General features: G+C 40.9%; 2 protein-coding genes across 12 annotated transcripts in view; both read left to right on the forward strand.

Moving 5' to 3' along the window:
- Window positions 1-1,727: 1,727 nt before the first annotated feature.
- On the forward strand, window positions 1,728-12,513 carry LOC125229666 (verprolin-like). 11 transcript variants are annotated; one of them, XM_048134561.1, is made up of 7 exons: window positions 1,728-2,005; window positions 4,684-5,249; window positions 7,335-7,413; window positions 7,838-7,936; window positions 9,806-9,918; window positions 10,505-10,654; window positions 12,276-12,513. In XM_048134561.1, the coding sequence occupies exons 2-3, from the start codon at window positions 4,689-4,691 to the stop codon at window positions 7,359-7,361; spliced, it is 588 nt and encodes a 195-aa protein (XP_047990518.1). In that variant the 5' UTR covers window positions 1,728-2,005; window positions 4,684-4,688; the 3' UTR covers window positions 7,362-7,413; window positions 7,838-7,936; window positions 9,806-9,918; window positions 10,505-10,654; window positions 12,276-12,513. The 11 variants fall into 11 exon arrangements, with proteins under 11 accessions (XP_047990518.1, XP_047990519.1, XP_047990514.1 ...); XM_048134562.1 differs by having other exon boundaries at window positions 9,806-9,894; window positions 12,266-12,513; XM_048134557.1 differs by having other exon boundaries at window positions 9,806-9,894.
- A 13,468-nt stretch (window positions 12,514-25,981) lies between these two features.
- LOC125229437 overlaps window positions 25,982-26,432 on the forward strand; it is a 33,335-nt gene continuing 32,884 nt past the window's right edge. Inside the window, exon 1 of the mRNA XM_048134272.1 lies at window positions 25,982-26,132. The gene's annotated coding sequence lies outside the window, so the exon portion shown is untranslated. The remainder of the gene's footprint in view (window positions 26,133-26,432) is intronic.

Below are 26,432 nucleotides of genomic sequence, written 5' to 3' on the forward strand. Positions count from 1 at the left end.
TTTCCTAAAATAGTTTTTTGATAATATTAATATTTTCGGAAATAATCGCTCCCAAAGGAAAAAAAAGTGCGTCCCCCCCTCTAACTTTTGAACCATATGTTTAAAAAATATGAAAAAAATCACAAAAGTAGAACGTTATAAAGACTTTCTAGGAAAATTGTTTTGAACTTGATAGGTTTAGTAGTTTTTGAGAAAAATACGGAAAACTACGGAACCCTACACTGAGCGTGGCCCGACACGACACGACCCGACACTCTTGGCGTTTTATATCGGTTTTTAGTAATAGTGATCTATTAAATACATAAATGAAGACCTGGAAGCGCATAAATCTTACATTTTACATCCTTCCTACATCCGATATCGGATCGGATAATGTGAAAACGGCCTAAGGGTTCCTAGTTGACTATGGAACCCTAAAAACGATTCTGGCCCCGTAGCCGAATGGCATTTCTCCGACGCCAAACGAAAGCGATACGCCGCTGGCTCTGTCGCGCCAATACGCAAGCGCGATAGAGATAGATATCTACTAGCGCTTCATTTCGTGAGCGTTTCGTGAGCGATTGTGCCATTCGGCTAGCTACCCTGAGCAGCGTACTTCTGAACAAATGACGTACGAGCTGACTGGCGAAACTTGACCAAAGATAATGATGCCGGCCAAAGCAATTATGTTTGTGGTTGGGTTTTAAAGAAATGTCTGCAAAAAGTCGTCAAAGGGTGTCCACGGTGTAGGTACGCATTACTTGACAAGTCGCCAAATGAGAAAAACGCGTTCATACAGGCAAAAGAATATAAAAATAAAAAATTTGCCATCCCAGCTAGGAGTTAGACAAGAGGTACAAATAATTGCTGTCCTTTTTAAGGCAAAATGTGCCAAAATTGGCACATTTGTATCATAAACATAATGCGCTACGAGTAGGTATTACGTGTTTTTATTTTGCTCCTTGCTGCTACGTGCGGTTAAACAATGACTTGCCTCGTTGTAAAACAAATGACTTCTCACTTCTAGCACATCTCAGACACTGGCGATCAAAGAGGCGCGTTCCTAGCACACATTCTAAGCTCGTGTAGGTGAACGCGTACTATGCTTGTGTGAGTAAGATATACAGGTTGACGGTTCGCGTTTTTGACAGGCGGTAACTGTGAAGTAACCGAGAGGGGGTGGGCGGTGCTTTCAGCGGGGAGCAGGAGTGGCCATACTGATAGTACTCTTTATTATACTGTGCTTCTAGGGACCCTATGAAAGAAACAAATGGAATTTCATTTCCTTGATTTACTTTAAAGTGTATTGTAAAAATAGTGTCATTTACTTAAGACGATACAGGAGGGGTCAATTCTCCATACAAACGCTCTCGACTATTTCCTCTCTATTTTTTGAAAACAGAACAATGATTTTTTCAACACAGTAGTAGTAGTAGTAGTAGTAATCACTTTATTGTGTACAACAGATTCATATACAGTTTACAGGAACAGAGGTACAAAGGCGAACTTATCCCTATAAGGGATCTCTTCCAGCTAACCTTAGATTAGATGAGAGGAACATTAAAGTAGGCAAGATAGACAAACTTACAGAAGTACAATAAAGGTCAGAAATAAACCAAAATAATGTCCACAAGTAAATAAACTACATAAATACTAAATAATATTATGAAATAAACTACATATACGAATACACAAATAAAATACGATATATAAATACAAATATACATAAATATGAATATCGCAAGAAATATGTACTTCTCAAATAGGAGTAGGTTCAGAAGGAATACACATAACCAGATCACGCTTGGTTGGAAAGCCAAAGCTTCTTCAAATTAGTCTTGAGTGATGCCACAGACTGAGACTGTTTGAGAGACCGGGGCAGTTCATTCCACAATTTCACCGCGCGCACCGTGAAAGACTTTGCATACGTACGTGTATTATTTGTCGGAATGGCAAGCGTAAGATTAGTGCTTGAACGTAAGCGGTGTTCACTGCCTTCAGCCAGATAGTTAAATCTCTCAGATAGGTAAGTTGGCGAACAGGGGTTATAGAGTACGTTACACAGATTATTATTATTTTTATTTGTGTCGGAGCGTTTTGATTTTTTTGTTATTATTATTTTTAAAGACGCTGGAGCCCATCCAAAATTTCCAAAAACGGCGTTATTGATTATGACGCAAAAATGTGTGGTATTCAAAATTGAATTAACAATTAAGCAAAAAAACTAAACGGTCCGACACAGATTATTTCATTGTTATTCAGATTTCGTTTCGATTGATTAAGTTTTGAAAGAGGAAACAGTCGAGAGCGGAACCTCGATTTCAAAGATTTTTTCGCAATATCTTTTAACTGAGTTGTTCTTATTGGACAATTTTTTTTTTCGATAAATCTAGTTAATTACACTAGTATATATTTAACTATAGTTCCCAAATTGAAAGGGGGGCTCCTTTTAATTTTATCATTTTCGCTCCTGTAGTGTCTTAACTAATATCCTTACTAATGCGCAAAGTAGTACCTAGTTTACTAATAATCCATGTCGAAACTTTAGAGGACAGTATATCTACTTGTAATGTACAATACACGTGCGATTAGATAATTCGTAACTGTTGTCGACTTAAAAGTTACAACGTTCCCTATTATTCATTTTATGTCACTCGTTTAGATTTCCCCTTTTTGCACTTGTATCGTAAATAACTAATAATGTTACTACATTTGATGTCACTTGTCAGTTTTAGTATAGGTTATTTTTTACACATTGGTTTATGCTGAGAATGCGTTTACTCTCAGCAGAAACATTATATTGTAAACGAATGATGGTTGTATATTTTTGAAATATTTCATTAAATAGTGTTTACGAGTGTTTAGTGGACACATCGCCTCGTGATGTGTAATGAATGACCAACCTAGCACACTTGTATCATATGAAATAAAATTCAATGCATTTGTTTAACATTATGTACAGATATTTAGGGTGGTAATATCATTAGTGTTATGTGTGTCCAGATATGTCAATACATTATATGCAATATGTCCTCTATTATAGGATGTATATAATACTAACTTTTGCCCGCGGCTTCGCTCACGTTAGAAAGAGACCAAAAGTATCCTGGGTCACTCACCATCCCTTCAACTATCTCCACCTAAAAAATTACGTCGATTCGTCGCTCCGTTTTGCCGTGAAAGACGGGGAAACAAACAGACACACACACTTTCCCATTTATAGTATTAGTATGGATAAACGAATTCTTAAATATACCTGGCAGGCAACTATGGTCGCGCGATAAATGATAAAACATGAGGCCGCCCCTATCTATATATATATATATAGATGTTTTATCATTTATCGCGTGACCATACTTGCCTACGTGGGCTAAATACTACACCCGGGAAACAGTTCTATTTTCATCTAAAAACTATTGTGTTTTTTTTTACAATGCCAAACTGATTTGATAGATTCGTTTTCATTTATACTCAAATACACTTTTGTTAATTACTTGATAATCCTATAGCAATAATGACAGAGGTAATTAGGTACCTGGGCCATTTTTTTCAAAGTAGTCCACCCCGCTTTTTTGTAACATGGGTATTTTTTACGCGATTCATACTCAGAATCGAAAGCTCTTTCGATCCTGATAGGAGAAAATAAAGTCCCAAGATTTCCATACATTTTTTTCGAACCTTCCATTCCGTTACCGCCATATAAAATGTATGAAAAAATGGTAACGGAAGGGGAAAAAACTTTGGGACACTTTTTTCTCCTATTAGGAATGAAAGAGCTCGTGATTCTGAGTGGAAAACACATAAACATTTCCAAATCCAAAAACAAAGTGAGGCAGACAACTTTGAAAAAAAAATGGCCCTCCTACTTTTAATCTCCTTTTCTGTGATTTTCATACAAACTTCTAGCCCTCAAGTTTACCTGCTATTGTTGTTATTGTTATTGGCTATTACCGACACATTTAAAGGGAATTGCACTATACTGTGGTGCATTTTCATGCATTCTATCTGTGCCTAGTATACTTTAAATATCACACTATATTCATATTCTTCATAGGTCCACAATTTCAAACCCCCCCCCCCCCCCCCCCCCCCCAGCTCAGCTAATCTAAAAGAAATCCCTGTTTGGGTTTTGGAAAAAATTATAGATATTTACATAATACATGTATGGTTTACTCAAATATTCCCTTGTACTTTTCAATATTATAAATGTGTGTAAATAAACTGTTAAGTTTAAATTATGAGGTATTAATTATATTTTCCTTCCTTATTATTCCATCCAGTCGGTACCTATTCAAAAAGCAACTCTATTATAATTATCTCATTGAAATCTTGTTTTGTATAACTTGTTATTGTACAACTTACTTATCGTCCATTTCAACTTTTGAGAATCGATTCGTATTGTACAATATAGGCCGGCTATTGCCGTCAGTCTTAAAATTATAATCTGAAAAAATATTATTTTATAAAAATCAGATCGAGTGCACGCGGAGTTTCATACAATTTCGCGACTGTCTACATACACTCTTGTTATTTAAGATTAAGTACTCAGATCAATCTGACAGATTGCATACAAGTTTTTTTTAAAGATTATGAATTGTAAGGCTGTCTGTTGACGGTCTAAGGGTACCTGAACTTAAAATGTTAAATCCAAATATAATTTGACTACGTTTTATGATTTACTTATTTATATTTGTATATTTACAGAAAGAATGGCAGAGAATTTTGCCAACTGTCACGCGAGAAGGCAGGCACAACTGAACGGGGCCGCGCGACCGACCAGACGTAATCGCGAAGCACAACTCGTCCGAGCGACGGCAGTCAATAATAACATGCGGGCTCTGGAAGCCGGCATCATCACGCTGCGATACTTCCTGGTCGCCGTCAGCGCTCGCATAAACGTCGGCGAAGTGGTCGCAGACCCTGACGTCCCGGAGATGGCCGAGGAGATCGAGGTGGCGGACTGGGCCGAGGAAGTGCCCGACGCCGAGGTGGAGGTGTTGCTGCCCCCCGCACCACCCGCGCCCCCCGCGCCCGCGCCCCCCGCGCCACCCGCGGCCCCCGCGCCCGCGCCCCCCGCGGCCTCCCCGCCCCCGCCCCCGCCGCCACGCGCTGCGGTATATGCCTGGAGCAGCCACCCACGCGCGTGCTCATACCTTGCGGGCACGTATTATGTGACCCGTGTCTCGTGGGAGTACAGCAGGCTTCCGGAGCTAACCGATGTCCATATTGCAGGAGTCATATTGGCTCCTGCATTAACATATATTTATAAGGTGGGTCTAGATTCTTTTTTTCTTTTTTATAAACTTTATTTTTGCATGTTCATATTCATATTCATATTCATATTTATTGATATTGCATATTTATACATTACACGTCAGAAACATAAACATTCATTATTACTAAGTACATAATTCTTATTACTCTAAGAATTAAATTATAAAATTTATAAATGTGTTCTATATAATTTAAATAATTTAAATACATTATCGCGCTAAATATTACATTTCAAGGAATTCATTGATGTCATAGAAGGCATTATCAATAAGCCATTTTTTTAATTTATTGTAAAATACATTATCATTGGATATAGCGGTTATTTGTTCGGGGATACAATTATAGATTTTAGGGCCAATAGCATAGGTCGTTTTGGTAGATTTGGTCAGTCTGAAGTTAGATGTTTCGAGTAAACCCCTGTTCCTGTTCCTTAAGCATCTCAAGTTACCGGCTCTGTGTGGGAATGTGTCAATGTGGGTTCTTACGAACTTTACAATGTTAAAAATATATTGCGATGGTAATGTCATAATACGTAATGATATAAATAGTTGTCGAGCTGGCGATCCAGAAGGCACGTTGGCTATTATTCTTACCGCTCGCTTCTGCAACACGAAGACACGACGCCAGTCAGCGGCGACCCCCCAAAATTCTAGACTGTAGTTTAGCACAGAATGAAAAAGGGCAAAATAACTATTCCGCACTTGTGCTTGAGGATGAACAAAAGACAATCTTTTAAGTGCAAAACAGATGCCTGCCAACTTAGTGCATACTAATTGAATTTGGGTGTCCCATTTTAGCGATTGATCGAGTGTAACACCCAAAAATTTGGCAGAGTTGACTTGCGGGAGGATTGTGTTGTTAATGGTAACCACTAGCGGTCTTGGCGGTCTCCCTCCTAGGTTAAAGTGGAGAACCTGAGTTTTTGACACATTGAGGACGAGCCCATTAACAGAAAACCAATGTAGGAGTTTATGTACGTCACGGGTGATTGACGTCTCTAAGCTGTCTATGTTAGGAGCGGTTATTATGTCGCAAGCGTCGTCAGCAAAAACGTACATATTGCCGTCTACGGCGTCCGGTAAGTCATTTACTTGTAATAAAAAACATAGATTAGCCAAGGACGAACCCTGGGGACCCCAATGTCCACAGACCCACAGTCAGATTTTACCGATCCACTATTTATTACAACGGATTGCTGTTTTCTTCGTTTCTTTCTTGTATGGTACGCGTAAAAAAGACGAGTGGCGTGAGTAACAATTTGAGGCGAAGCCGAAAATTATTAATAAAGACGCCACGAGTGTTTTTTGACTCAGTTAAACACCGTTGCATACAATACTTTTTCTACGACCATGTACTTACTTTTTAATAGTTTTGTAAAATAACTTTCGTGAAATTATTATATTTATTTCCTATATTTTGACTTGTCGGTCTCCCCTCTGTTCCTGCCTCCCCCTGTCGCTCGCTCCCCCGGCCGGCGCCCCGCGGCCCGCTATAAAGCTACCTAACAATGCTTTAAGATCTATTTATTTATTTCAAAAATAGTGATACAGCATGACAGTATTTAATACTAAATCACTGCAAAACTAAAAACAAGTACAAAACATTTTTTATACATGATAAACTGTTGAAAGACGTACATCCATCCTCTCGCAGAACCTCAATAATTCGTCGCGTACAGCACTCCATCTGCCAGCAAATAAATCGCACTCAAGTGCTGATGCTAAGAGAGCATTCAGGAGGGGCAAAGGGCGAACAAGAGGAGATTTTCTGTGAGACACGGTTCGCGATACTGGGCCTACAAATAAACCACGATCACGAGGCCGGAAATTGACTCTGGTCGGCATAGGAACATAAAGGCGCAGTAATTGCGCTACGAGTTCAGGACAGTATGATTCACCTCGTATATCGTATGCGTGGGTGCGCAGGGCGCCGAGCGGGGGCGGGCATCCGCCATGTAGGGTTTCAACGATCTATGCACGACACTGTAAATGACGAATAACAACACAGGAGTAGAAAAAATATGAAAAGGGGGAGGGGGGTGCCTCGGAGAATGAAATTAATTGTTTTTATATACCTTTCAGGGGCGAAGGGGGCCAGTGACGGTCTAGCGCCGTCGAGCCGTGGGCTCAAAAGCCTATGAATAATGGAACCCACATTTGGGTAAGATAAATTAATGTTTTTTTTTATTATCTCTAAGTGCCTCGCTTACTGTAAGAGTGAAGGAACGTTCACACAATATAGTCATAGATAATAAATTAATATTTTTTATAAATAATTCTATTGATATTTATACTTTAAATGATGTTAATGATATAATTTAAATTGTATAGAAATATTCCTTTCCATTCTTGTAAAATTGAATTAAGTTTATCATAAACGTGATAGTGAATATAAGTACAATTTTAGGTCAAGAACTGAGCCACGGCAATAGGCTGACCGTCGAGCCAAGGGCTCAAAATCCTAACCGTATGACAGAGTCCTAAACTAGGTTTGAATAATTCAAATTATTACTTTGTATCAGCTCTACAAATCAGTTTTCAACAAATACTAAAATAATACTTGAAATGGAATTTCAACTTAATAGATGGAGCACGCGATTGCAGCCTTCGTGAAGATTTCATTAAACAATGGAACTGAGTCAACTGACAATCAGCTCATCAATTTTATCATCAGTATGGCAAGGGTAAAATCAACATTTTATCTAGTCTTCTACAGATCTACGTTTTTAATACATGAAACTATCAGTTACATTTTACATAGTAAAACATGCTTAGATACTTTGCATATTTGCTTCCAAGAAATTACGAATGACTTAAAAACTGTTCCTGATAAAATCTTTACAGAAGTTGATATAAATATAATATAAAGTTGATATTAAAATAATATCTTATTGGCCATAATTATCCGGAAAATGACGTTATAGACATTTTCGCGAAAAAAGATTAACAAAACTTTTTTTTTTTAAATAAGGTCAGTGTCGGGAAGGCCCAGAGTAGACTGTCTTTCTACCCAGAAAGACCGTCTACTGAATGTAAATTGTGTATTTATATATCTATCACTTCTTACACGTCCGAAGATATACTAGTTTTCTATCCTTAATCCATTGGTCTTCAATAGATATCCCTAGGACGAACACTAGTTAACAAAAAACTTTAATCGTGTTTCGAACTCGACTATCCAGAGGTTTAAACAAAAAATTTACCTACCGGTACTTTAGAAACTTTCCAAAATGAAGGTGATTATTTATTACTTTTAGGTTTATTTGAGATAATTAATAATTCCATTTAAGCTTAGGAATATGTCCTTGATATAATAGTTTTTGTTATACAAACTTTGCCCAGTTGTATTTTAACGCCGAGTGTGGAGTTGAAAAACGAGCAAGTGAAAGGATTCTATATTTGAACCACGAGCGAAGCGAGTGGTTCGAGAATAGAATCCTGAACTTGCGAGTTTTTTAACACACGAGAAGTAAAATACATTTGCACCCGAGTGTAACACAAAACTTTTCCCCTCACTATAGCGAGGAAACTACAACGCAAACAATGCGTTTATCACTGCTTCCAGTAGTTCCACAGGTGGTAAATCATCTTTGTTTCTAGATTCACCTACTTTTATCAATTTTAAAGCAGTTAATTTGACTTTATTCAAGGTCAAATTACTTTACCCACTAGTGGATAAAATGCGTTTTTACCCGTTGGTATTAAAGGACAAAACACGTGTTTCCGAGCTAGTGAGGGAAAACATTTTTAATAATAAGCAAGCTTTATAAACGGTATTTTTTTACAGGCGCCGCGCTGACAAGTCGCAAGCCATCGCTGAGTCGCTCGTCAATATAAGGACTTCCACATACTTATTAATTATTCCATTTAATACTTTTACGACTCATTGTGAACCATATGATAGTTTAAATTATTTTATATTTACAGGGACCACTGGCCTGTGACTGCTGAGTGCAGAGCCACCGAGTCATCGTAAAATTTAGTATGGTTTTTTTACTTTTCTATCTTTGACGTAGAAGTATAAAATAACTGAACTAAACACTCTTTTAGTCCAGTTATATATATTTCTTAATTTAAGTATGTTTTTGAAATTTTTTTAAGTTTATTTTATTTTTGTCTATGTTAAAAAACATAAATAACTGAACTACACTTAGTCCAAGTATGTATGTTTTTTAAACGTCTGTGGAGGGTGGGTGGTGGGGAGCCACATCAGCACGGGAAGCATGGTCGCGCGATAAATGATAAAACATCTGGCCGTCCCTATCGCACTTACTGATAGTGCGATAGGGACGGCCTGATATTTTATCGTCTATCGCGCGACCATGCTTCCCGTGCAGGAAACCTCCTCGAGAGCCTAGGCACTTCTAATAATTCCTCTTGATCCGATTGATCAGCTGGCATCTGAAGGGTCTTGGCCGGTGCGCCCTGGGGGTAACGGTAAATAATTATTGTCGTGACATACGAGGATATTGCTTACCGATGCCGCTAATGTCCTGATCCTGATATACCGGGGCGGAGAGGGGCTGGGAGTTACCTTCTAGTTTAAGTTACAGATCACCTTCTCATCCACTTGGAGAAGCAAACAGCAGGTTCACGTAAACGACAACTTGAATTTGCTGGGGCCTGCCATAACTGACAAAAAGTGAGTGAGGCTGTAGATATAGAGGTAAATTCATTTTTTTTACTTATTTTGCTATTTTACATCGGTTTCGGGTAAGTCCCAAGTGGCCTACTTTCTTTTTCCTATGAGTTGAAGTGTCGAGCGAACCTTACAGCCCGTCAAGGACGGAGCGATAATTTACCGAAGATATATAGCATTAGCAACGCATTTATGATATATTTTTGTTACGTACTATTTGACAGAAATTCACACACAAACCCATGTAAGATATATTTTATTTGCATAATAGGCTAGTTTCCTACTAGTCAAATCAGCTTCTTTTTAAAAACTGTCAAAACTATTTGCTAATATGGAAATACTATGAAATACTGAGGAGTGACGTCACGGTCAATTCATTGACTTTATATCTTACTCTTTGACATTAAATTTTAAACATGCTACTGTCCATATATTTCGTCTAATTTTGTGGTGCTTTAGGGGCCCCCCACATCGGGCGTCTCGCGAGCGTCGCGTCGGGCCAACTGTATGGGCAAAGCCTGATGCCGCGTCGACGTCGCGTCGATGCGGCGTCTTTTTCCATACAGTTGGCCCGACGCAACGCTGTAACTGTACTGTAACTTTCTTCTCTTAGGTCTATGGAGAAGCCACACAGTGACTGTGATATGAAGACAACCGACAAGCTGACTTACCTGCTGCCGCAGCATCACCAACCAGCCTTCGTGCGCGCCTGCATGGCCTAAGTTACCGCCTCGTGTGCAGCCTTTCCCAGCCGGATGAATAGGTATGTACGGTACACTATCTAGTATCTAGCTAGGAACATACTACGCGGACGTCCGCCGTCGAGCGACCGCGACCGATCGGTGTGCACGGTCTTCGGGACGTGGCTTCGGCTGACCAAAACATCCAGCGAGCCAGATTTCGATCGGACGTACATGCGCTCAAGGCCACGTCCACGACCGTCGACCGATAGTTTGCACGGTTAAGTGTATATTCATTGTCCAGATCCGCGTCTGCGGTCGCGCGACGACGGACGTCCGCGTAGTATGTTCCTAGCTTCATCCCCACTTCATTTCATTACGATATGATAGTATGAAAGTGCGCCCACGTTGCGACGCAACTTTTTTGTCTGCGTGTTCGGCGACAAGCCTGCGCACAACTGTCTCCTTCCCTATTGATTTAATGCAAGTGCGCACACGACGACAAAATTGTTCCCGTTCAGTTGTCATTTTGACATTTAAAATGCCGATTGTTTAAGATGACATTGATATCTGTCGTTTAAGTGAAGAAGTAAAGGAAAGACCGATTTTATATGACAAGAATGTTGTAAAAGAATATTCCGACAATATTCCGAAAAACGATGCCGGGTTGTAAAATTCTAAGCAGTTCATCAAAACTTTTAAACACTCATTCTGGAGTACCAAAAATTTTTTTTTCATAAGGTCTCAATTTCATGAAAAAAGGAAAAGTTGCGTCGCTGTCGTTCCCGTGGGCGCACCTTGCAAATTGAGACAAAAAAGTCACAACTTTGTCGCCGGCGGGGCGCACCCCACTGCCATCTATGAGCTAATAGAAATTAATTTTAGATACACACACAGATTTAGATTACACTTAGATATCACTATTGTATCTTCAAATACATAATATAACAATTCCATTGCTACCAATAGTAATATTTTAGGTGTCCTGTTTAAAGATCTTTGCTACGTTTACCTGACTCTGTATATCTTTGGTATATCCCGTTTTCTTGTGACAGCTATGTGACGGATCTTAGTACCTATAAATCATGTATTACCAAGTTCTATAACGTCTCATCATCCTCCTTGCGTTATCCCGACATTTGCCACGGCTCATGGGAGCCTGGGGTCCGCTTTTACAACTAATCCCAAGATTTGGTGTAGGTACTAGTTTTTACGAAAGCGACTGCCATGTGACCTTCCAACCCGAAGGCGAGCCGGGGTAGAAACCTGCGATCTCCGGAACGAAAGTCGCACGTACTTACCGGTAATAACATCTGACCCTTTAGCACAACTTGCCTTGTCGCGCGCGAGTCCATACATCAAGCGCGACTTCAAGTATGGACTCGCGCGCGACAGAGCAAGTTGTGCTAGAAGGACTGATATATATAAATAATAATTTTGACGACCGGTCTGGCGCAGTCGGTGGTGGCCCTGCCTGCTACGCCGCGGTCCCGGGTTTTAATCCCGGATGAGCACAGATATTTGTTCCTGAGTCATGGATGTTTTCTATGTATATAAGTATTTATATATTATATATATCGTTGTCTGAGTACCCATAACACAAGCCTTCTTGAGCTTACCGTGGGCCTCAGTCAATCTGTGTAAGAATGTCCTATAATAATATTTATTTATTATTTATTAATATTTAATAATAGTAATTTCCAGGCATGCAACCTCCCCGCGCACCAGTCCGAACAGCCCTGCTAACTGCGGCACCGTGCCTTCTGCCCTTCTCCTTCCGTGCGATCACCAGCATCCTCTGCAACTCTGCCAGCGTCCGCGATGTGTCCACTGGCGTCCTATACCGACGTACTTCAAACGCAGCGTTGTTACTATTTATATTACATGTTATATTACATGGACCTATATATGGGCCAATTAGATCAGTCAATGAATGCTCAAAAGGGGGTCTAGGTGGAATGGCCGAAAGCAGAAAGTTTCACTACGGGATGTTGTTAGGGGTAGACAGGAGACATACATACTAAAAGTCCTCGGACTTTGGACGTGAGCTCGAAGAGGGGGGGATGAAAAAAAGTCCCATTTTTTTGGTTTTTTGCTCATATTTCAAAAACTATGCGTCATACGAGATTTTGATTTACTACACTTTGAAAGCTTATAAAATTCTCTATAACTTTGATCTAGAAACTTTTTTTCTATTCTCATCCATTATCTAGGTATGAGCTCCTAAAAACTGTCAATTTTTTAAAAATCGTTTTCCCCCCACTTTTTGCTTCATACATTGCTCCATATCTTGCAAAATATTTATCTTAGACTAAAGTTTTCTTAAAAATCTTGTAGATCATTCAAGTTACCCTTCGGGTTGGAAAGTCAGATGGCAGTCGCTTTCGTAAAACTAGTGCCTACGCCAAATCATGGGATTAGTTGTCAAAGTGAACCCCAGGCTCCCATGAGCCGTGGCAAATGCCGGGATAACGCAAGGAGGATGATGAATGGGGATGGCACGGAACGAAAGCAACTTACTGATTCCTGTGCAAACCAAAGTACCAGCTGCTCCGGAAGAAATACTGAAGTTAATATTTTGCCGGTGCACAACAGATTGTAGTAGTGGTAGATGTGGGTGTGAGAAGGCCTTTATATACAGCTAATTGTATTGTTACCTGTTGTGTGAATGCATTTATACAGCATCTTAATACAATCATGTTCATGAAATACATATTTTACACGTTTATCACATACATTTGTTGTTTAATTTCGTTTTAAAGTCGTATAATTATTCAACGGTACATGACCCAGAAGCATATGTACACATATTATGAAAGGTATTTGAATGATCTACAAGATTTTTCAAGAAAACTTTTGTCTAAGATAAATATTTTTCAAGATATGGAGCAATGTACGAAGCAAAAAGTGGGGGGGGGACGATTTTTAAAAAATTAACAGTTTTTAGGAGCTCATACCTAGATAATAGTTGAGAATAGAAAAAAAGTTTCTAGATCAAAGTTATAGAGAATTTTATAAGCTTTCAAGGTGTAGTAAACCAAAATTTCGTATGACGCATAGTTTTTGAAATATAAGCAAAAAACCAAAAAATGGGACTTTTTTCATCCCCCCCTCTTCGAGCTCACGTCCAAAGTCCGAGGACTTTTAGTATGTATGTCTCCTGCCTGACTACCCCTAACAACATCCCGCAGTGAAACTTTCTGCTTTTCGGCCATTCCATCTAGGATCGTTCGTTGACCAAGCTAAATAAAGGTTGTTTGCCAGTGTTTACTTTGTATATTAAGTTTCTTTTCTTGTATTAGTAGGCAATAAAAGAATATCTGTATTATATTTGTAGTATTTTTAATTTACATTTTTATCGTTGGTCACTGCCGGAGGGAGCATATGGAATATGCATGACTGCCATATATCTGTCTATACTGCCGACTGCAGTCGTCACGGCTTTTCATCTTCGTGCAAGAGCGTCACGGCTTTTCATCTTCAGGGGATCAAAGTAGTAATGGGCTAAGTGCGTTTTCACATTATCCGATCCGGCAAAAATCCAAGATGGCGGCTTAAATGTATGGGATATCGGTGCTACATCCGATATCAGATCGGATAATGTGAAAACGCACTAACAGTACTAATGAAATACTTAACCTCAAGGTTAAAGGTCAAAATAAGGCATTTTGTATAAACCGTCGGTGGTAAACAGGTATACGGCCCGCCTGATGGAAAGCGATCACCGTAACCGCCAGATCACCTGCAACTGTGTCCGTCAGGATGGCGTGAGAGATGTCTGAATAGTCACAAAATTTGCTCCAAATAACTGACCTAAACTGTACCTATTTGCTAAAGCGAAGAAAACTGTAAGTACATCAAGAAATTAAGCATTAAATAGATAGTGACATGGACATGCCGTTCTGACGTCAGCTTGGCACGCATAGCCGTGTATCGTCCCAAAGTGTGGGAACTATGTTCTGAAACATATATCAATAAACTGTACCCCACTAAATTGCCAACAATAACATTTTCCCTCACTAGCTCGGAAACACGTGTTTTGTCGTTTAATACCAGTGAGTAAAAACGCATTTTATTGACTAGTGAATAAAGTAATTTGACTTTGAATAAAGTCAAATTAACTATCTTTAAAATTGATAAAAGTAGTTGAATCTAGTAATAAAGATGATTTACCACCTGTGAATATACTGGAAGCAGTGATAAACGCAGTTTTTGCGTTGTAGTTTCCTCGCTATAGTGCGGGGAAAAGTTTAGTGTTACACTCGGGTGCAAATGTATTTTACTTCTCGTGTGTTAAAAAACTCGCAAGATCAGCAAGTCTTTCACTTGCTCGTTTTTCAATTCCACACTCGGCGTTAAAATACAACTGCCCCCTTGTATAACAAATAACTATTACTTCTCGTGTGTTAAAAAAACTCGCAAGTGCAGGATTCTATTCTCGAACTACTCGCTTCGCTCGTGGTTCAACTATACAATCCTTTCACTTGCTCGTTTTTCAATACCACACTCGGCGTTTAAGTACAACTTTGCCCCCTTGTATAACAAATAACTATTAAATCACACCGGATATCGGTCAAATGAACAACAATATTTTTTTCTGCTCTCATTTATTTAATCCTTGAATGACATGCATGTTTGCCGTCAATTTGCAACAGGCGCTTGTAGCAAACCTAGCAAAAACCGCGACGAGTGGAGCTGGAGGTACAGCCTCTTCAGAGGCCGTGAAACCCATGATAGGTCCTGGTTTCAAACCTTGGCCCGAAAACAGGCAATAAGGCACAATGATGAACGCTTTCGTGTGGACTTTCATTTTAGTTTTAATTGTGACATACCTATGTGGTAGATTACGCTGATCACGAATTGGACTATATACAAGCGGTACCTACTGTCGCTCCATCAGAGATGCTGCTTAAATTAAAATTAGGTGCACAAACTAGCTCCGTTGGATGTGGCGGCGTGCTTAATGAAAAACGAAGAATACTATCCTTTGTTTAAGGCTACGTCCAAATCCACCAATATTATTAAAATGGTAAGTAGCTACCATGTAAGTAAGTTCATGAAAAGCATACAAGCACAGTACGCGTTCACCTCATATAATTTTATTATGTATAAGTATTATACCACTCTTCGATTCACCTACACGAGCTTACGACCATACGACTGTGCTAGGAAAGTAGGAACTCGCCTCTTTCATATATTTGATCGCCAGTTTACGAAGAGTGCTATAATATAATGCTGTTCGCTAGTTTGCAAGCGGCACAGCAACATCTAGCGAAAAATCTGGACATCTAAAAATACTTACACATTTTACGACGCCAAGACATTACCCAGTTTAGTTTACAATGGTAATAGTGACATCTAGTGATAACTTGCACTGAGGCATATTAGGCTAGTTTCTAACTAGTCAAATCAGCTTCTTTTTGAACTGTGAAAACGATTGGCTAATATAATATGGAATTACTATGAAATACTGAGGAGTGACGTCACGGTCAATTCATTTACTTTATATCTTTCTCTTTGACTATTAAATAGAAATTATGTTTAAACAGAACTACTGACCATATTTTTCTTTTAATTATGTGGTGCTTTATTTGCTTTATTTCGATATGCTTAGGGAAATTAACAATAGAGGGCATAAAAATCAATTATATGCCGTAGTACGCTAGATGTCACTGTTACCTCCGCAAACTGGGTAATGACTGGTTGTCGTAAAATGTATAAGTATTTTTTGATGTTCAAAATTTTCGCTAGATGTCGCTGTACCACCCGCAAACTAGCGAACGGCATTCTATGGCTAATTACATGTATTAAATTGGAAATTTTATAAATGCTTTCTTTTTTTGGCAAATAAGTTAGCGTTCAAATATTTATTAATGTGCCTGGTTGATGAATGACCTATTTAGAAATTCCGCCATAAATATGTGGCGTTCCATGTTAAAAGGGTCCACATGCTTTATGTTCTAAAAAAAGGAACCTTTAGGCATGGAAAGTCACATGAAAAGTTGTCGTAACTTAATAATAGATGGCGCTGCATTCGAAAATCTTGACTGATAACTCTATACCATACTATTCAATATACTCTAACTCTATGCTTTATTTCGTGCACTGCATAAAAGCGAACTACCTTAAATATAGGAAACTAGCCTAATGAATGCTGATCGTGATGGGCACCCTGCCGAGGGGCCGGGCCTGGAGGGTGGTTTTTAGGTTTCTTTTTTAGATAAGTATAGTTTAAGATTTTTTCTGCTTAATAGTAGGTACTATATTTAGTTAATTGTACATATTTTATTCTTTAATGTTTTTTGGAAGTATACAATTTATAATGTTTAAACGAGTTACATTAAATTAAATTATAAAATTATAAATAACAGCACAATAAAATAGTATAAATAATTACAGGCATATCATTTCCGGTTGTTCTCATCTTGCTAACGGTGAGTACTTGCACAGGCATAATCTCGTAGCCCGGATCATTCACCAGCAGCTTGCTCTTCAATACGGCCTTGTGGACCGCGAAGTACCGTACTACAAGTACTTACCTGCGCCAGTTCTTGAAAATGGCCGTGCCACGCTCTATTGGGATCGATCTATTATCACTGACAGGACTATTGTAGCCAATAAGCCTGACATTGTGATAATAGATCGACCGCAACGCCGGGCCGTGCTCGTTGACATCACCATCCCCCATGATGAGAATCTCGTGAAAGCCGAGAAGGACAAGTCCAGTAAGTACCTAGACTTGGCTCACGAGATAACCACCATGTGGGATGTTGATTCAACGATCATTGTCCCGATAGTCGTTTCAGCGAACGGTCTCATAGCGAAGAGTCTCGACCAACATCTTAAGAGACTCTCGCTCGGTGGTTGGATCAAGGGCCAGATGCAGAACGCGGTAATTTTGGACACAGCGCGGATAGTCCGACGGTTCCTCTCTCTGCAGCCCTAACCACCGGCAGCTTGGGCCCTGCCCTGCTGCTGGCGGCACCCTAGGTTAGGTTTTTTATAATGTGTTTATATATTTTGTATTGTTTTGTATGTGGTCTTGTATTTTACTTTTATAATCATATTATAAATAACCTAACTTAAGAAGAAAGATAAATAAAGGATTACAATAATAAGTCCCCAGGGCAGCTTGTGGCGAGCTGAATGGGAAATGGCGTCCTTTGGGTCCCATGGCTCCGAGAGTCAGTCAGGCCCCTCCCTCCGGCTCGCCTTCACTGGCAGGCCGCAGTGAACACTGAGCAGGGGGCCGATTTTTGAGTCTCATTGTCACTAAAATACCGCTTGAAAACGGTGAAATGCCTATTATTTTCAGTGACAATTTTCTGAATTCGAACGCGTGAGACTCAAAAATCAGCCCCAGAGGCCGCAGGACTCTCACCTCTGGCTTGCCTTAACCGGCCGTCCAGTCCAGAGTGGGGTGCCAGAACTATAAAGCTAGGAACATACTACGCGGACGTCCGTCGTAAATCGACCGCGACCGCGACCGATTAGTGTGCACGGAACAAAACATCCAGCGAGCCAGATTTCGATCGGACGTCCATGCGCTCAAGGCCACGTCCACGTCCGTCGACCGATAGTTTGCACGGTTATGTGTATTTCCATTGTCCAGATTCCCGTCCGCGGTCGATTTACGACGGACGTCCGCGTAGTATGTTCCTTGCTTAAAGCTAGGAACACACTACGCGGACGTCCGTCGTAAATCGACCGCGGACGGGAATCTGGACAATGGAAATACACATAAAGCTAGGAACATACTACGCGGACGTCCGTCGTAAAACGACCGCGACCGCGACCGATCAGTGTGCACGGAACAAAACATCCAGCGAGCCAGATTTCGATCGGACGTCCATGCGCTCAAGGCCACGTCCACGTCCGTCGACCGATAGTTTGCACGGTTAAGGCTTCCCACAGACAGTCTTAAAAATTCATAATCTTAAAAAAAACTTGTATGCAATCTGACAGTTCAAACTGACACTGACAAGATACTGACAGATCTGTCAGTGTCAATTTGCATACAAATTTTTTTTAAGATTATGAATTTTTAAGACTGTCTGTGGGAAGCCTAAGCTAGGAACATACTACGCGGACGTCCGTCGTAAATCGACCGCGACCGCGACCGATCAGTGTGCACGGAACAAAACATCCAGCGAGCCAGATTTCGATCGGACGTCCATGCGCTCAAGGCCACGTCCACGTCCGTCGACCGATAGTTTGCACGGTTATGTGTAATTTCATTGTCCAGATTCCCGTCCGCGGTCGATTTACGACGGACGTCCGCGTAGTATGTTCCTAGCTTTATGTGTATTTCCATTGTCCAGATTCCCGTCCGCGGTCGATTTACGACGGACGTCCGCGTAGTGTGTTCCTAGCTTAAGACGTGAGTTGGCACAGTGGCTGTTTCGTACAGACTGGGTAGAAAGCGGTGCACGCCTCTCCACACCCTGAGCCGCTCACGCCATAGTACAAGTAGAGAAGGCTTACTCCTTTGATAAATTGATATTCACAAAATGCCGCCATTCTAAATTCTTACCTACATTAACAAACGGACCGCACGCGAGCAGCCGACATTGAATTCTATTGCACCGCGCGAAGGTCGTCACAACTGAATGGGCCGCGAACTCGCGGCCTCCAGCATGTACCTGTAGCGCGGCAATAAAATCGCGGAGTGAGCCGCCCCTGGTTATAATCTTATGATTCAAGTTTTGAAATTACGTACGTTTCTTTATTATTATAAATAAATTTATCCATACCTAAGTACCTAAATTTAGTTTTTCACGAGTACAAGTACAAGGTACGAAAGTCTGGAATGCTATAAAATTTTATATTTTTCATTTCATTGTATGCTGGTTACCCCGTGTTGTTCTAGGATACAACAATTCATTTTAAATTAACGTCCTTCTATTTCGTATTTTAGCAAATATTATAAACAAATATTTCCAGCCGGCGTATTATGATTCCAATTTTATCACTTATCCACGTGGATAAAGCATCCGTCACGCTTTGGCAAGTATGTCAGTGTGAGAGTGACAGTTGTCTTATCCACGTGGACAAGTGATAAAATTGGAAGCATGATACGCCGGCTGGACAAAGTTTATTCAAGTTTAAGGCTTAAAGCATGTACCCATTATACCCATACGCCATGGGTAAAAATAACGAACCTAAAAGCTAAATTTCTGTATTAATAACGAATTTAACAATTTATTTCATATAATTTACCATAGAATCCGTTCGCTAGTTTGCAGGTGGTATAGCGACATCTAACGAAATATCTGGACATTAAATAATACTTATATATTTTTTGATGCCAAGTCATTAGCCAGTTTAAAGAGGTAATAGTGAACATCTAGTGACAATGAAGAGACGACAAAATTAACAATTTATTTCATATAATTTACCATAAAATAACGTTCGCTAGTTTGCAGGTGGGCGATAATCTATACCCGAGATATAAGAGAGGGTGAAGGAACACATAGCGGCAGTTAAAAATCGCCATATACACAAATCTGCAATCGCCGAGCACTTGCTTACTGCGGAAATGAATCACTGGATTGAGCTACACAAACCCAAAGTTCTTTCCACCGAGCGACACTATTATCCCCGGATTGTGAGGGAGGCGATTCAGGCGATCGAAATTAAAAAATATCCTAAAAATCTCCCCTAATCTCCCCTAGGGAAGACGGGTATTAAAGCGCGCGGGTAAACGCACAAGTCTGATCCTGTATCAACTAGGAAGAGAGTTTTAGAGTTTTGGTCCAGCACAAAAAGGCGGTCCGGTTTTACTTGGCAGACGTAGGCCGCTAATTTCGGCTGCCGGCAGGGGCGGCTCACTCCTCAATTCTATCGCCGCGCTACAAGTACATGTCAGCGGCCGCGAGTTCGTGTCCGTCAGGATCGCGTGAACGATGTCTGAATCGTCACAAAATTTGCACCAAATAACTGTACCTAAACTGTACTAAACTGTACCTATAGCGAAAAAAACTGTACCTCAAGCAATCACGCATTAAATAGATAGCTACATGGACACGCCATTCTGACGTCAGGTTGGCGCGCATAGCCGTGTATCGCCCCAACGTGTGGGAACTATGTTCTGGATCATATATCAATAAACTGTACCTAAACTGTACTTCATAAAACTGCCAAAAATAATATTTAAATCACACATGATATCGGTCAAATCAACGACAAAAAATTTTACTGCTCGTTATGTTATTATGTATGTTTTGCCTATCAATTTGCAACAGGCGCTTGTTTTCTCGTAATACATGTAATAAATGCACATAAATTATTCATTACTTCTGGCCTTAGTGTGTTTTCACATTATCCGATCCGATATCGGATGTCGGACCGTTATCCCATACATTACAGGCGTCATATTGGATTTTTTCTATTGAAATCCTTCCGACATCCGATATCGGATCGGATAATGTGAAAACGCACTAAGGCAGAAGTAATGAATAATTGATGTGCATTTATTACATGTATTACGAGAAAACAAGCGCCTGTTTTTTTTTTTTTTTTTTTTTATACTACGTCGGTGGCAAACAAGTATACGGCCCGCCTGATGTAAAGCGGTCACCGTAACCTATGGACGCCTGCAACTCAAACAGTGTCACATGCGCGTTGCCACCCCATTAGAAACTTGTACATTCCCTTTTGCTGTGTTAAGTACACAGCAAAAAGGAGTGTACAAGTTCTAAGGAGGGTTCGGGTTGCTGACGACTCAAAGGACAATAAACGGAACAAGTTAGTTCCGTAAGTCCTCCCGTCATCAGCACACCGCACCCCCGTTGAGCTCTGGCAGCCTTACTCACCGACAGGAACACAACACTATGAGTAGGGTCTAGTGCTATTTGGCTGTGGTCTTCTGTAAGGCCTGTTGCAAATTGATAGGCAAAACATACATAATAACATAATGAGCACTAAATTTTTTTGTCGTTGATTTGACCGATATCACGTGTGATTTAAATATTATTTTTGGCAGTTTTATGAAGTACAGTTTAGGTACAGTTTATTGATATATGATCCAGAACATAGTTCCCACACGTTGGGGCGATACACGGCTATGCGCGCCAACCTGACGTCAGAATGGCGTGTCCATGTAGCTATCTATTTAATGCGTGATTGCTTGAGGTACAGTTTTTTTCGCTATAGGTACAGTTTAGTACAGTTTAGGTACAGTTATTTGGTGCAAATTTTGTGACGATTCAGACATCGTTCACGCGATCCTGACGGACACGCGAGTTCGCGGCCCATTCATTGGCAACGACCTTCGTGCAGCGCAATAAAATTCAATGTTGGCTGCTCGCGTGCGGTCCGTTTGTTAATGTAGGTAAGAATTTAGAATGGCGGCATTTTGTGAACATCAAAGGAGTGAGCCTTCTGTACTTGTACTATTATATATTCTGTGCTGCCGGTAAAGTTTTCCGCCCCTGGATAACTGCATGGTCTAGTACAGCGGGTAGATCTGTCGCCAAATCTAGTATGGTACCAGCATATGGACGGATCTCTTAGTCTTGATGTGGAACGCTCTCGACGACGGCCGGTTGAAAATGGCGCGCGATGAATACCACGAAAAACTGATCTTGATGAGTGGCCGCCAGTTTGCGCCTTTAAAGCAGCAACCTCCCTGGTAAGATCAATGACATGTTTTGCAATCTCGGATATCCCTGCAGCATGAGTAGGTACTGTTATTGTCTAAAGTTTGGACATTCAGAACCTGTGGGATAATCTCGTATACCTTGGCCGCCGATTCTGCTTACTACGCGGACGTCCGTCGTCGATCGACCGCGACCGCGACCGATCAGTGTGCACGGAACAAAATATCCAGCGAGCTAGATTTCGATCGGACGTCCATGCGCTCAAGGCCACGTCCACGTCCGTCGACCGATAGTTTGCACGGTCAAGCTAGGAACATACTACGCGGACGTCCGTCGTAAAACGACCGCGACCGCGACCTATCAGTGTGCACGGAACAAAACATCCAGAGAGCCAGATTTCGATCGGACGTCCGTGCGCTCAAGGCTACGTTCGCGTCCGTCGACCGATAGTTTGCACGGTTATGTGTATTTCCATTGTCCAGATTCCCGTCCGCGGTCGATTTACGACGGACGTCCGCGTAGTGTGTTCCTAGCTTTAAGCTAGGAACATACTACGCGGACGTCCGTCGCAAATCGACCGCGACCGCGACCGAACAGTGTGCACGGAACAAAACATCCAGCGAGCCAGATTTCGATCGGACGTCCACGCGCTCAAGGCCACGTCCACGTCCGTCGACCGATAGTTTGCACGGTTATATGTATTTCCATTGTCCAGATTTCCGTCCGCGGTCGATTTACGACGGACGTCCGCGTAGTGTGTTCCTAGCTTTAAGCTAGGAACATACTACGCGGACGTCCGTCGCAAATCGACCGCGACCGCGACCGAACAGTGTGCACGGAACAAAACGTCCAGCGAGCCAGATTTCGATCGGACGTCCACGCGCTCAAGGCCACGTCCACGTCCGTCGACCGATAGTTTGCACGGTTATATGTATTTCCATTGTCCAGATTCCCGTCCGCGGTCGATCCACGACGGACGTCCGCGCAATGTGTTCCTAGCTTTATATGTCTATTTCCATCATTAGTCTCTTTTCTCTGATTTCCATTGTCCAGATTCCCGTCCGCGGTCGATTTACGACGGACGTCCGCGTAGTGTGTTCCTAGCTTCAAGCTAGGAACATACTACGCGGACGTCCGTCGTAAAACGACCGCGACCGCGACCTATCAGTGTGCACGGAACAAAACATCCAGAGAGCCAGATTTCGATCGGACGTCCGTGCGCTCAAGGCCACGTCCGCGTCCGTCGACCGATAGTTTGCACGGTTATGTGTATTTCCATTGTCTAGATTTCCGTCCGCGGTCGATTTACGACGGACGTCCGCGTAGTGTGTTCCTAGCTTCATTGTCCAGATTCCCGTCCGCGGTCGATTTACGACGGATGTCCGCGTAGTATGTTCCTAGCATAAAGCTAGGAACATACTACGCGGACGTCCGTCGTAAAACGACCGCGACCGCGACCTATCAGTGTGCACGGAACAAAACATCCAGAGAGCCAGATTTCGATCGGACGTCCGTGCGCTCAAGGCCACGTCCGCGTCCGTCGACCGATAGTTTGCACGGTTATGTGTATTTCCATTGTCCAGATTCCCGTCCGCGGTCGATTCACGACGGACGTCCGCGTAGTGTGTTCTTAGCTTTCATAACGAAATATCTTTTGCTCATTTTTTGCGCATGGCAACATAATTGAATCGTAAACTTTAAAATCGTCACCCCATCCCTAGAATATCACTCTATGTGAAAAATATTTTATAGTCTGTGGTTGCTAGCGAAAAGTGGACGCCTATTCCTGGGTCGTACATTCTTGGGTTGAGCAATCATGGGTCGAGCATTCTCGGTACGGGCCAACAATGTGCGACCAATAATCGGCGTCCACTAAAGGGATTCGGATTATTGGGTCGTGAATTCTTGGGTTGAGCATTCTCGGGCTGTACATGCTTGGTCCGGGGCGAGAATTCGAAGCCATTCTTTTTACAGGGCAGCAGTGTACGACCCAGCAATTCGCGTCCAAAAAAGTGGACGCCGATTGCTGGGCTGTACATTCCTGGGTCGTACATTAACCGGACTCTTAAAATTGAACAAATGACATTGACAGCAGGGTTGCCAACCGTAAAGCAAAACTTCCTCGTACTTTTCAGCTAAAATTCTCGTATTTAGACTTTCAAACCTCGTACATATAAAAAATATTATTATTATGCATCGAAAACGTGTTTAAATCAAAATTAAGCATATTATACTATCGGGACCACTCCGTAAAGTACCTAAGAAATGATCGCACCGCACCGCGTCTGTGGATTTTTTTCACGTAAGTGATATAGCGATAAAAAAATAACACTTTCTCGCTCTCACTTTCGTGAAAACATTCCAAGGTACGGTGCGGTGTGGTTGTTGAAGCGATAGCTGCCATAGACAATCATCGCGTAAATGGTGTAAAAAGATGCAAAATGCTAATAATATATATCCAATTGGCCATATTATCAAAATCTCGTACATATTTGTACGAGGTTAATAGTATCCTCGTACCTCGTACGTAAGACCATAAATCTCGTATTTGTACGAGGAACCTCGTACGGTTGGCAACCCTGATTGACAGTATTGACACTGACAGACAAGACAAGACACAAGACTCGTGACAGGGTAACCCTGGGCGCACACGGAGGCGACAGTTGCACGGCGACATTTTTTGTCTCTGTCTTGGACGCTTATAGTAACGACAGAGACAAAAGATGTCGCCGTGCAACTGTCGCCTCCGTGTGAGCCCAGCCTAAGGCTCCCCACAGACAGTCTTAAAAATTCATTCAGTTCAGTTTTTAAAATTAAATGGCTTCAGTCCATTGGGACTATTTCGCCAGTGTCAAGGTGATATGAGCTAATATTAGTAATTTTTGTACGGTAAGTACGACATTGTACGGTGACTTAGCACTTGTAAATTGATAGCTAGATTTTACAAGAGCACGTGGACTACCGGCCGTTTACGACAAAAAAGAGGCCTTAACGCGTTTCGAGAACAATTCTTCATCAGCTTCTCACTACACCATTAGTTTACTGCATAATACGCTATCAATATTACACTTTAAACAACATTAATGAGTAAAAGAAAAATAAATTATTCACGACACGAAACCGCTATGATGGCGTCCCAACCGGAAGTCCTTAAAAATTCATAATCTTAAAAAAAACTTGTATGCAATCTGACAGTTCAGATCTGTCAGTGTCAGTTTGAACTGTCAGATTGCATACAAGTTTTTTCTAAGATTATGAATTTTTAAGACTGTCTGTGGGGAGCCTAAGGCTCCCCACAGACAGTCTTAAAAATTCATAATCTTAAAAAAAAATTGTATGCAATTGACACTGACAGATCTGTCAGTGTCTTGTCAGTGTCAGTTTGAACTGTCAGATTGCATACAAGTTTTTTTTAAGATTATGAATTTTTAAGACTGTCTGTGGGGAGCCTAAGTCAATTGGTCAATATAAGCTATAAAAATAGCTATAGCTATAGCTGTCAACTGACAAAACAGCATCAGCCAAGTATCAGCCAAGTTATAATAAGAAAGAAATTACGGCAAACCATTGTAAATAAATTTCTTGGCATGAATTTGCAGTTCGATATGAGGTGAGTTTTTTTTGTCAAATTTAATTTATGTATTGAAATAAAATTAAAACAATAAAAATGAAGAATTATATAATATTTTTATACCTGGCAAGTTAATTTCGAAATCATGTCAGAAACGGTCGACCAATAGGAACAAGAGAATTTAAGCGAAGGTTGACGGGATTGGACAATATGAATGGCACTTGTTTGACGGCCATTTGACGGCTCAAGTCGAGAACGATTCACAAACGGAAACGCTAACGCTGTGTGTGTTCGATTGACTAAGCTTTCGTACACGTTTCCTTTATTTGGTTTCATTATAATAACTTTAAAATGTACCATATTTGTGCTAAAATTTCTAATTTAAAGAGTGTAAGTAGAATAGGTTTATATCGTAGACTTACCGTTATCAGTGGATGTGATCAAATTTTGAGGATCATTGAATATTTTTCTTTTGATTAGCTACCTTCGTAATATCGTAGAATTAACGTTTCTGTTTTCTATGCAAAAGTCTAAGTGTTATTGTGTGTTATGAATATTAAATGGCATAGTTATAAAACCAACTGTGTACTGTAATATTTAACATTTGAATGCCCTATTTCTCATGTCTATAATAGCAATTGAGCATATTGAGCTTACATAAATATGTACACAGCTAATTTCCTTTAACTG

This window comes from Leguminivora glycinivorella, chromosome 9, assembly GCF_023078275.1.
Source record: "Leguminivora glycinivorella isolate SPB_JAAS2020 chromosome 9, LegGlyc_1.1, whole genome shotgun sequence".
Lineage (NCBI taxonomy): Eukaryota > Metazoa > Arthropoda > Insecta > Lepidoptera > Tortricidae > Leguminivora > Leguminivora glycinivorella.